At 38.4% G+C, this 12,467-nt stretch overlaps 1 protein-coding gene across 3 annotated transcripts in view; it reads right to left on the bottom strand.

The window, feature by feature from the left end:
- LOC119901807 (piezo-type mechanosensitive ion channel component 2) overlaps positions 1-12,467 on the bottom strand; it is an 86,766-nt gene that overhangs the window by 36,300 nt on the left and 37,999 nt on the right. For all 3 annotated transcript variants that reach the window (XM_038717492.1, XM_038717493.1, XM_038717495.1), the window contains 8 exons: positions 12,154-12,271; positions 10,697-10,878; positions 8,068-8,298; positions 7,358-7,478; positions 6,901-7,100; positions 6,063-6,211; positions 5,227-5,400; positions 1,992-2,323 (listed from right to left, as the gene is read on the bottom strand). In XM_038717492.1, coding sequence (XP_038573420.1) covers positions 1,992-2,323; positions 5,227-5,400; positions 6,063-6,211; positions 6,901-7,100; positions 7,358-7,478; positions 8,068-8,298; positions 10,697-10,878; positions 12,154-12,271 — 1,507 coding nt within the window. The remainder of the gene's footprint in view (positions 1-1,991; positions 2,324-5,226; positions 5,401-6,062; positions 6,212-6,900; positions 7,101-7,357; positions 7,479-8,067; positions 8,299-10,696; positions 10,879-12,153; positions 12,272-12,467) is intronic.

Raw genomic sequence — 12,467 nt, 5'->3', positions numbered from 1 at the left:
GGATATAAAAACTCAAGCCACAGTTTGGTGGTGGGTAGAAAGCCATATTATCTTAGGTTTCAACAGAGGCCTCATTGTTTGGATAAGAAACTCTGAGAGAGCATATAGCTCATATAGCTTGCAGCTCATTATAAATCCAGAGGCCCTGCAGGGTTGTGTTTTATCACCTATTTTATTTTCTGTGTATATAAAACCATTTTAATTTAAGACCAGTGTAACTGTCTGTGTAAATATACTAATATTGAGGTGAAAGTTGGCCTTAGCAGGGTGATGTAAAGGGTGAACGTCAGCACTTGAGCTATGCTCTGCATCAGAAGAGAAAAGTGGAGGTAAATCTTGCTTTGGCCTTTAAAGATTGTATGCAACATACGTCTTCCGAGCCGACTAAAGAGTTACAGGCTGAGAGAGATCCAAGAGACACACTCGTGACTGAAATTGCTCTGCACTGCTACATAGCAGCGCATGAGGCTCAGCTGTAAACACAGTGCGAAGGGGAAACACGGCCATCAGTGAGGGAAGCTTGGAGGAAAACAACAGCATCACACACAAAAGCTCATATAAGATGCTGGAGTGTTTAAATACAACTCTCTGCCACACAGCCTCTCGATGATTTTTCACACATTAATCGTAGTTTGGGAACCTTGGGAGAGAGAGAGTACTAATATGCAACACATTCAAACCCATATGCCGGTGTGATTAGTAAACCATCTGTGTGCCTGAATGATGCATTTAAGAGTAATGCACGTTCTTCAGAATCACACTGTGCTGATTTAATAAGTATGTGACAATAGCATTTTATTCAACAATATGCTATTCTAAAGGGGTACTAATTAGTAAAGTACTACACTGGAGTGCATTCTGTGTTTTTGTACCCCAGAATCCTCAGTCACCACGGTCAACGAATTACTCAACAGCAAAGCTAAAAGAGCCGCAGATTCTCATTCAAATACACAATGCACAAGTGTTGTTTTTGTTTTGTTTGCAGACTGGCTGCATTTGCCATCTGCTTTCTATGATGGCGTGACTCTATATCAACTGACGGGGAGGAAGCTAGAAAGTTGAGTTTAACTGAATACTGTAGCTTTATATTGTAGGTCCCACTATTTACTGTAAATAATTACATTACCATTACAATCCAACCTATTTCTTGTCTACAAGTTGTTGAATTTCCTAGAATTACTGATTTACCTAGGTGTCTCATACTCATCTTGACAAACCTGCATCTCTGACAAAAATCTCTGAAATTTAAATTGGGATACTGATACCTTTGGAAACCCTGGTGTCCGTGAGCTTGAGAGGGAGATTTGGCTACAAAATAATCAGATGATGAATGAGTTACTCTAGTTGACTAGAAGACAATTAATCAACAACTTTGATTTATTAAAAAGTTGATAGTAACATGATTGGAGATCTACAGCACCTTCTTTTGTTTGCTTTGAATTACTTTTAAGGCCAGACATGGGCTTGCACCTTCATGTAAAGCACTTTGTTACATGTATTGAAAAGTGCTATACAAATAAAGATATTTTATTAGTTGTAATAATAATAATAAAATATGAGGTTTGAAGCTTTTCTGTTTGGCATCATAAAGACAATATCTTTAGCTTTTTAGCTGTTAGTTGCATTTTAAGACGTCACCTTTGGCTCTGGGATAATGGGATTCTCTATTTTCATTCATTTTCATTTTACAGACTAAATCGCGACTTACAACTCATTTTTACTCCTTAGCTTTTAATCTAATATGAGAGCTGTATGTTGCTGTTTTGTTTTGGTGTTGTATTTTTGTCTATTTCTTGATTCATGTCAATGTACAGCACTTTGGCCAACTTGGTTGTTTTTAAATGTGCTTTAGATATAAATTTGGATTGGATAATTATTCAATTGATTAATCAAGAAAATGCTGTAATATTGGAAATAAGACTTTGTGTCAGCTGTAATATGATTCACTGTATCTTCAATGTCTTGTTGAAGCTTGTGGACCTGCTCAGTACCTGAGCTCTGCTCGGTGCTCGGCTCTGGCTCGGTCCTCGCACTGCAGTGGTGGCTCTCCTCTGTGCTGGACTGCCGCTGGCTGGAGAAGCTCTTGGGCTTCTCGTCGGTCACGTCAGTGTCATACATCACCACCACCAGGGCTTGGTCCTTCTCCTTTTCCCTCTCCTTTGTCCCCCACTCCCTCTCCTTCTCCTGCTTTTCTTGCTCCTCCTGCACCCCCATCTCCACCTGCTCCTCCTGTGGCTCTGGCCCCCCTCTGAGCATTATTGCCTCCACTGAGCTGGCGCTGAGCATGGTGAGGTCTGCCAGGCTGCCGTCGGTTCCCACCAATCTAAAAACATGTGAGAAGTTCTTACACACAGAGATATATGCAGACCCACACACATATATGTATTTCTATACTTATAAGGACCATCAGTGACTTTTGGATTCTTCTTCTATGACTTTTTTTACCCACTTGATGTTTTTATTAGCCACCACAAAGGTTAATTTAGGTCATATCATACAAGCTACCTCAGCGTAGGACGTTAGCTCATGGAATCAGGCAAGTGCAAATGTTCAAATTTACATTTTTCTGAGCACTTCTCGTCCATGTTGCCTTAAGCTGAGGAATGAACTTCAATCTCAGAAAGGAAGTAACACATTTGCATTCTATTTCCACTATTCAACACACAATTTGTGGCAAGGATATTATTAACTTCATTATTTTGCTAAATAATGGCAGCAGACTTATTAATTTACTTATATCATATAAATGGCAAGTTCCTTTCTCTTTGTGTCTCTTACTGAAATATATTGGCGGACCCACCACTTGTTTTTTTTGGAAGTATTTAAGTTAAGTATTGGGCTCTTTATTAAAGACAGTGTAGAGACGACATGCAACAAAGCTCCCTAGATGGACTTGAACAAGAGAAGTGGCGGTTCATGGTCGTCATCTTTACACCTAAGCTCATTTTTTATGTGAAAACGTGGCCTACTCCTTTATCATTCCAACTTTCATGTCCTGCCACTAAACTAAACCTTTACTTCAGTCTGAATCTAATCTTAACACTAAACCTTAAAACAGTAATTTAAAGATATCAGAGCAGTAGGGAAATCCACATCTTTAAGGGTGTTCCTCACATTCATTCATTCTTTTTGAAGGCATTCTGTCCTCATAAGTATATAAATACAACACATAAACATGGTCCAGGTGATTCTCGAAAGGCTCCGATGATGCAAAGGTTGGGATGGAAATCAACAGCTTTGTGTCCGCTAACCGAACAGCAGAGCAGCATTTAATCAAGCATTGTAATCGATAAGCAGTGCACATTCCTTTTGCATTCTCTAAAACTTCATTTTGTTTCGGTGTTTCAGGGATTTTCTGCTTGCAGCAGATACATGGTAGCAGCAGAAGGGAAGCATTAACCCTTTAAATCCTTCTCAGGCATGGGAGCGAGGTCAAAGGTCGGGTTTGGCTTGCAAGAACTGGCCGCATTTCAAGGCAAACATTTTGTCATCCAGTGGTCACACTTACTTGCTGGGCTGAGAGGAAATTTTTTGCTTGATGCTGCTCAGAACAATAAAGTTACACAGAAGTCCAGATGAACAGTGAGGAGAGAAACCGACAAAGGCAGGCTTAAAATGACACTTGAAATCACTTTAAAATATCCACGTAGCTTCATTAAAATGCAAAAAAATGGCCAAAAGGCTCCTGTCGTTTAGGGTAGGCAAGCTCTTTTAGGAAGGGGGTAATTTTCGGGGGTTCAGTGCAGAAAAGGGGTGTGGATCACTGGAAAGATACTGGTTCTTTCAGATTCAAACATGCTTGTTTGACAGTTTGTGAACGTATGGAGAAAAGTAGTATTATTTTATTGTGGAAAGAGCCAAAAAGAGAAGGCTACAGGCAAAATAATAAAATACAAAACCTGAAAACACACACCATTCATATCAGTAAAATACTTAAACACCAGGAGTAAGATATTTCAGAAGAATGTGTCATCATCAGCAAAAACAGGGTGACAGGGACAAGTCAGTGGGGGAGGAGAGGTTTTATTGCAACAAGAAGAGATGAAACTCAGAGGTGAACTGGGATGGTGATGGATGCCACAGAAAGCAAGCAGATACCCACCTATTCATGATCAGATAGACACGCCCATTGACTTTAGCGTGGCTGTGTGACAAGGGTGGCAGAGGAGAGATGGCAGCACGTCACAGAGAGAAGCAGAGAGCTATGCAAGCGGCAGCGAAACAATGGAAAATCCTCAACACGACAATAAAGTTAAACACACCACAGACTGTGAAAATGTGAATGTTGTAACATTCAGCACACAATGGCAGATGCGTGACAAGAACGCTTGTTATGACGGGCGTTTAACAGGGTGTGTGAGTGTGATCATCCAGAACAGTGTGAGATGAAGAGGCATGAATGATTTCACCTCACGCTCAACTAAGGTCGTCGGGTTGAACATGCATTCATTGTCATTTACTATTCTTGAGTAATGGGCATTCTTGGGCAATAAGTCAGTTTTATTGTTTATCAATGACTCCTGTGGTGCTGAAGCCAGTTTATTTCAATCGAGTGACAGAGGAAAACAGCTGTTTTTCTGAAAGAAGCAAATGTTCCACACTTCATTGTGTTTCTTATTAATATCATCTTGATATCTCCCAGCTCTAGGTGCAAGTATAGTGTAAGTATTTCTTACAGTGATTTGAAGAAATTAAGGGAAAAAACAGAGAACATCTATGTTTCATAGGTTAACCTGCAGTACGAGTGCATTGCATTACAAACATAACCAAACTGTCTTGTGGAGTGATGCTCATTTTCAGCTGTAAGATCGCATGAAGAACTATTACTTCCTCAATTAACAGGATGTTGGGGTGTGACTTGCAGTAGAGAGCGAGGGATCAATAATCCATGCAAACCAATGGCCTACTAGTTACGGAGAACAGAGGAGGAAAGGAATTTGAAACAGAGACAGGATTAAACAGGTTGAAACATGATTGATTAGACTTGTGCAGCAAGTTCAAATGCTCGTTTTTTCAGGATTTTTGACACCAAAGATTGTAGACAAATCTTGCTAAGTAAAAAATAAAGTGACGGGAATTAGATCTGGCAGGTTGTGTGGGGTCATCCTTGTTAAAAATAAAAAGCAGTTTGTTTGTAGTACAGCTGTATCAACTTAAACAAACCAAATACAAAACTCAACTTCTCAATGATGATTTGGGCCAAAGAAAACAAACGTCGTGTCTCACCTGTATATAGTGCTCTGCTCTTTGGCCACTACAGCCTGGAGATCGGTGAGCTCGAGGAAGCGGTCGTGGAAGTAGTGCAGGTGAAGAATACACACCAGCAGGAAGGAAGTTGGGATGAAAATCTTGATGAACAGGTCAGAAAGTGAAAACTTCTCCAGGCCTAGGTCGTTCAATCTGCATAGATGGAAAAAATCACAGGAAACAGAAAAACATGAGACTTGAGTTTACATGTTGTTGAGGTAACCTGTGAGCTCTCAGGTGTGTTTGGTGTAGGTCAAAGTTTTTTTTAAGTGTGAGGCTCAATGAATTGAGTGAAAAAATATAACATTAGTTAATACATTAGTTATCAAAAGGACATCACATATATCACATTTATATAGCCTGACTGACCGGTGTTTTGGGAGAATTAAATAATCAGTGAAGTTACACTGCTGTGCCTCGTGGATAAAATGTGTACAGGGTCACTCTTAATGACACTTCAACCTATTTTACCCTCCGCAACCCATCCGCTATTAATCAGAATGTTCATTTTCATGAACCCGATATAACTGCGATAAGCGCATCACTGATGTTAATGTTTCTGAAAATGAGCTCCTTTTCTTTTTGTGTATGCCTCAAAACTCTTGGTCTTGAACCAGGTAATGGTCAATAAACCTGCACTTTTGCAGGTCTGGGCTTAAGGACTTGTTGCTCTGACAACAGCTCCAGATTCATTTTCTTTAAACAAGCTATAAAGAACCAAAAGATCCAGACTCATGTCCAGTTATCATTTGTATCAACATTCATATCTGGAAAACTTGGAGGAAAGGTGCCCTGTGGTGCTCAGTGGAGCTCACCTGTCTTTGTCCATGCGCAGCTTCTTGCACCAGAAGGAAGACCAATTGTCAAACTGGAAGGTGTAGACCAGGGTGAGGACCAGCATGGTGTACATCACCACAGACATCCAGAAGTACTTCAGGATCCTTCGCCACCACTCAAAGTGCACCTAGATAAGAATAATAGATATAATTGTGTTTTACGGGTTATTAAGTCTGACATTAACAGTTGTAAGGCATTCAATTTAACATGGTGCACATTTTGATTTAGGGTGACTGCTCTGTTTTACTGTGGAAGGGGTTATAAAACACTTGAGAATACACTGTGGATTATGAGCCCGCTGTACACAAACTTTATGACATACTTAAATTGTCAGCACCTTCTGTCTTTGGGAAATTGAATTTGGAAAATCTGAGATATACATATACAGTCAACAGCCTTATTTCAACTGATGACAGCACATTTTTGAATGCATCCAATTTCAAGATTTGTGCATTTGAAGAGAAATTAAGTTTTGTAACATTTTGTCAAGGTCCAAAATATTTCATGGATATTACATATGTTTGTCTGAATTTTGTTTAAATGTGCACTGTATATCTGTAAATGTGTACAGATCTGACACATCAACGCAGACATAAAAAGATTTAAGATTTCAGTCAACATTGTGTGTATTCAATCGTGCGCTTGAAAAAGATACAGCATATATTTACAGAATGTGGAAAAATGTTTTGAAGATAAATCAGAGTACATTTAAGAGACCCTTTGGGTAATATGTGGCTACAAAAAAATAAATGGTGCAGACGTCAACACGTCTGACATAAGAACAAGGCATTCTCAATCACTGATGAGTTTTGTTACCTGATAGAGCGCCACACAAGAGAGGAACATCATCATGTAGATGATCTTGTACATGACAATTCCCCTGGTGCCCTCAAAGCTCACGATGAAGAACATGCCACCACAGATGTAGATCCAGTATTTAACCAGCAGAGCCATTACCATGTTACCCAGAACATGCATGGTGTCCTGCTCCCCTTCTTCCTCTAAGTCCTCTTCCTCTATAAAACACAGCAGTGAATCAAACAACTCGTCAATTCAATTTCAATTTCAAAATGGCTTTATTGGCACAAAAGTATAATGTTCATATTGCCAAAGCAACATAACAATACAATAAAAGGAAGGAAACAAAAACAATACAACAACCATAACAATAATAACAGTGTTGCTATAGTCTGGTATGATGGTTTTATATTTGTGTTCCAATGGTTGTACTCAGGTTATGGCATAATAAAATCTAAATAAAATAAGAGCTTACCCCTGCTCTTCTGATCTTCCACATGAACGCCTGAGAGAACATCACTGTCTTCCTTTTGTTTTTCCCATCTCTCTGTGAGCGTTTGTCTCAGCAGTAGCCAGAAGCTCAGGAGACACAGGACCTTCACACAATAAAACATTTTTAGACAAACAGATGACCAGCGAGGCAAGAAAAGATGAACTAATAAATCAGTTGCATTTACTTTAACTTTCTGACACCAAAATATGTGGTCAAAACAACACAAGGAGATATGTATAAATCAGATTTGAGTTTCTAAACATAAATTGGATGGTCTAAACTTTCAAGCATGCGTTTTATAAAAAAAAAAATACAGTTTGACAGCAGCACAGGTGATAAAGATCACAATAAGGCTGCTGCAAGTCAGTGGTGGCCTACTGACATAGAAAAAAACAGACTCAGTTAAAGTCTTTGAGCTATTCCAAAACATGTCAAAACACTACAAACCTGATGTTCTCCTTCAGGAGTACATTGTACGTCTTATTTTTTTAATTAACTATCAGAGAGACAATTTGACAGTCTCATTTAGCTGTTGCTGTTGTTAAAATCAGATTTGTGTTTTTGGACCACAGGTTGTATCTCAATCTGAAGGTCAGTTTTAGTCATGGAACAGATTTATAGTAGACTGAAATACATTGCAAACATTGTCAAAATAAAGAAAATGATTTTGCTGGTAATTTTCACTCCATTACCTTGGATGAAAGTGAGTGGAAAGGGTTGTTCTTCTTTACAAAAAACCCTGAGACTTCTGTCATGTTCTCAAAAGTCCAAATGTACTGCAGAACTATCATTAGGTTTCCATAGGCCACCATGAAGGGAGAAGACAGCATGGCGTAACGTCTCCGGTCCCTCACCATCCACAGCATGCAAGACCAGATGAGGAAGACAAACGTAAGCCAGCTCACGTATGTGATGCTCCACACCTGAGGACAACAAATCACAGAAAATGTAAATGCTGAAACTCTGCTGTTTTTGAATGACTAAAGAAGGCCAAATACAAAGATTCGAGGACGGACCGTTGACAGTTTTTTTTCTCAGTTTTCACTCCTTTTATTAACAGACATATGACATATCATACTTCACCATCGTTTTATAAGTTGCGTGTCTTGCGTGTATCACCACAGATCTGCAATGTCCAATAAGTGAATGACAAGAGGAGAATGTGTCATCTAAAACAAAGCTGAATTTCAAGGAATAATTCAGTCGTGTGCCTTTCCTTTTTCCTTTAGTCTTTTGGGATTTCGTCTGTAAGATCAGTTCTCATCATGCTTTGTGTGACACCGATGTGTATTGTTGACACTAAGTCACACAGTTAGCTGTTTACAATGCAACCACGAATGTACAGACGATGAGGAAGTACAGACTACTGTACTGAATTTGATTATTTTGCAACCCAGACCCAAGACCTTCAATAGAAAGTCACTAAAATTGTAACATTTTACAAACTGCGTAATATTAAGTTGTATTTAAATAAAGCAGATCTTTCAAAAAAAAATTCTGAACGGCAACTGCTTTTAAGCACTACTGCAACTAAAATAACTCTCTTTAGAACTTTGGCTGTATTTTTCCCATAATTACTACCAAGTTTATTAGTTCTTTCCAAGGCAAGGAAAGTTTATTTGTATAGCACATTTCAACAACAAGGCAATTCAAAGTGCTTTTTATAAAACATTAAAGCAACATAGGGAAAAAAAATTTCAGACTTAAATAGAAAATAAAAAAATTATAAATAGAAGAAAAGACAAGAAAACCAGGGTAAAACAGAAGAGTAAAAGCTGCAGTGCAATGTAAATTATTAATTTACTTCCTTAAATTTGGGTTAATTAAACACAGTGGTAAAAAGAAAAGTCTCCAGTCTTGATTTAAAAGAACTGAGAGTTTCAGCAGACCTGCAGGTTTCTGGGAGTTTGTTTCAGATATATGGAGCATAAAAACTGAACGCTGCTTCTCCATGTTTAGTTTTGGGGACCGGATGGTTCATAACGTAGCAGAAGATCAGAAATGTATTTTATAAACCAACATCAGGATTTTGAAATCAATTCTTTGACGGTCAGGAAGCCAGTGTAAAGACGATGTGATGTGATCCACTTTTTTGGTCTTAGTGAGGACTCGAGCAGCTACGTTCTGAATCAGCTGAAGCTCCAAGTAGCTTCCTTATTATTTGGAAATTACAGCTAGGTGTTAATCAGTGTGAGGTCTAAATATCTAAATCATCTACATGCTACAGAGAATAAAACTCTGTTGTAGAAATACTACAATACAGGAACTTAAAATCCACCTATAATCAGACTAAAAAATATTTAAAGGTTTTTATTTGTAAAATTCCCCTAAAGTTGCTAAAACTCTGACCTTTCTAGAAAGGACAGCCCTCAATGGCTCTTTTTTATTACTACTTTCTTTATTTCATTACTATTTTTCTTTGTTTACATGACTTCTAAACAGATATATTAACTTCTGTCCTCAACACAGGGAGAAACTGCTGTCAATAAAAAAGTCACCTTGAGTCCAGCAGTAACTGATTGTGCATCATTGTGCAACATCTATGTGTGAGTCAGGACTCTGAGAAGACGCAAGATGCAATATTTAAGGTGAAATGCATCAATTATGTGCACAGGGTTAATTTGATCTTATTCCATATTAGTTTTTTTGTAGCCATGAACAAATGTAAACATGGTTAATTGTATTTAAATAAAGATCCACTGTCAATTTGCCATTTAATAAATTACAGTTTGTGTGTAACTAAGTCATAATCAAAGTCAAACTAAGTAACTGTTACTCAGACGTATTTAACTATGATTCACCAAGGAATGTTTTAACTGAGAACAGATGCTCTCTTTTAGAAATATGCTCCCACACCTTCAGCCGTAGAAGCTGCCCAGTACAACCATAGTTTCCTACTGTTAGTCAGCCAGCTGTTCCACTGGAGCAGAGAGGGCTTCGGTGCCTTGCTCAATGGTATTGTTAATCGCTGTTGATTGAGGAGGCAGGAGTGTTTGGCATTTACTTACTACACTAACGTTTGTGTTTCCAGCAGGTCTGTGGGTTTAACCTTGTTACTTTCTGGTGCGTTCATGTCAAATTAAACTGAAAATTTATACCTGGAAAACAACAGTCACATGTTCATTGCGATGGTTTTAAGAAGAAGGATGTGTTTTTTGTCAATTACATTCACACTAACATAACCATTATACTTACAAAGTAATTTTTGCAACTCTTTATCACTTTCAAATGAACAAATAAATGTGATGTTGGAATTTTTCCTTTCTGAATACAAATCCAGCATAATCCAGCTTCTGTAGCTCTGTGGGCTGATTTACTCACCATCATGGCTATGAGAGCACAGATGTAGCTCTGTTTCATGATGAAGTGGAAGATTTTGACCATCGTACTGAGTCCTCTTTTCTTCATCCTATCTTCGCCTTCCTCAGACTTCTCCACTCCTCCCTCCAACAGCGAATCCTCCGGGGGCAAACACACTTCATACACACACTCATCTTTCTTCTCTGGTTGGACACAGATACACACCTCACTGTTAATAATAGTTACAGTACTCTGTGACATTTTTGCAAGACACAACTTTAAAAAGGAATAGTCAAATATGTGAGGAAGATGCCAAGATACCCTGACTTTTTCTCGAGCGGGACAAGCTCTTACACATCTTTCAAACTCCAAGCCTCAGTTTGTAGCGCAGGCGTGTTGTTTACAAAGACTAAAAGTCTGCAGCCCTGCTCTGTGAGGCTGTACTTTGGCACAGCAGACCTTTGAGCTAAATGCTAACATCAGCATGCTAACATGTTCACAATGAGAATGCTAATATGCTGATGTTTTGGAGGTATAATGTTTACCATGTTCACCATCTTAGTTTAGAGTGCCAGCATGCTAAGATTTGATAATCAGCACTAAAGATAAAGTAAAGTGGGAATGTCATTAGTTTTTTGGGTATTAAGACAAATCAAAATTTTAATCTGACTATGATAGATGAAAAGTCAGAGGGTCACCTAAGATGGACATGAATGTATGTATGGCAACCCATCTAACAGTTGTTACAATATTTCACTAAAAACCAGAAATGTAAACCTCACTACTGCCACTAGATGAAACATTAGGTGATCACCAAAGTCAGTAGGATTCATCCTCACATTTCATGGCAATTCATCCAATAGTTGATGAGATATTTTATACTGGACCAAAGTGGTGGACTGACCAACCAATATACCATCCTGAGAGCCATGCTACCGACTACTCAGACTTTACAAAAGTCATTCAGAGTCACAGGAGACATTAAACAGCTGTCTTGAACCCCCATTCCTAGGAAATTGACTGTGACATGTAAAATCAGTGAAGTGCACCTTTAAGACAATTTGTGAATTCAAATGGGTGTGAAAGTGAAAGTGCAAAGAAAGAGTCAAGACAGTTAAGTGACATCAAAACAACCAAAACAAAGAGATTATCTCAAAGTCAACAATTAACTAACTCAAATATTTTCTGATGCAGTTCATACACAAATAAACTGAAAATATGTCAAAATACACAAAAACACAATACAGTTTTTTAAACTGTTAAATTTGAGTTTATAATCCTTAATATGCATTACAAGGTTTCGACATGGCAGCAGAGCTAGTTTAGGATGTAACTAGAGACAAGGAATGAATGACTTTATTATTTTATAGTAATTTAGTGAAGTATTCTTTCTACTGTAGTCCCGCATTTTCACATCATTTGTCTTTTCAAGGACATTTAGAGAGAAGACACAGGCAGTAAACATGTAAACAGCTCACCTGTACCGTCACTGGGCTGGTCCATTTTATACTGGGGGGTTGAATACAAGTCCAGACAGACTGGACCGTTCTCAACTGTCACGAAGTCAAAAGACGTTCCGTTTGAGGTGGGCACAGCCTGTAGATTACCATCATTTATTACTACTTCGTTTCAGTAACGCAGGAACAGATTTCACTACTGTACAGCTTTCTGCACCACAAACGCAAACAGAAGTAACTGCGTGTGTGCTATTAAATGGTTTACCAGCTGGATGGTGTCTTTTTTCACCAGAAAAAGTAGATTATACATGTGGTCTTCTGGTACTTTCAGTTTG

This window comes from Micropterus salmoides, unplaced genomic scaffold (genome assembly GCF_014851395.1).
Source record: "Micropterus salmoides isolate LMB-PRFRI ecotype aquatic unplaced genomic scaffold, ASM1485139v1 Ms_hic_scaffold_14, whole genome shotgun sequence".
Classification (NCBI taxonomy): Eukaryota; Metazoa; Chordata; class Actinopteri; order Centrarchiformes; family Centrarchidae; genus Micropterus; species Micropterus salmoides.
The sequence above is the reverse complement of the archived record's forward strand: the minus strand, read 5'-3'. Positions and strand labels throughout refer to the sequence as shown.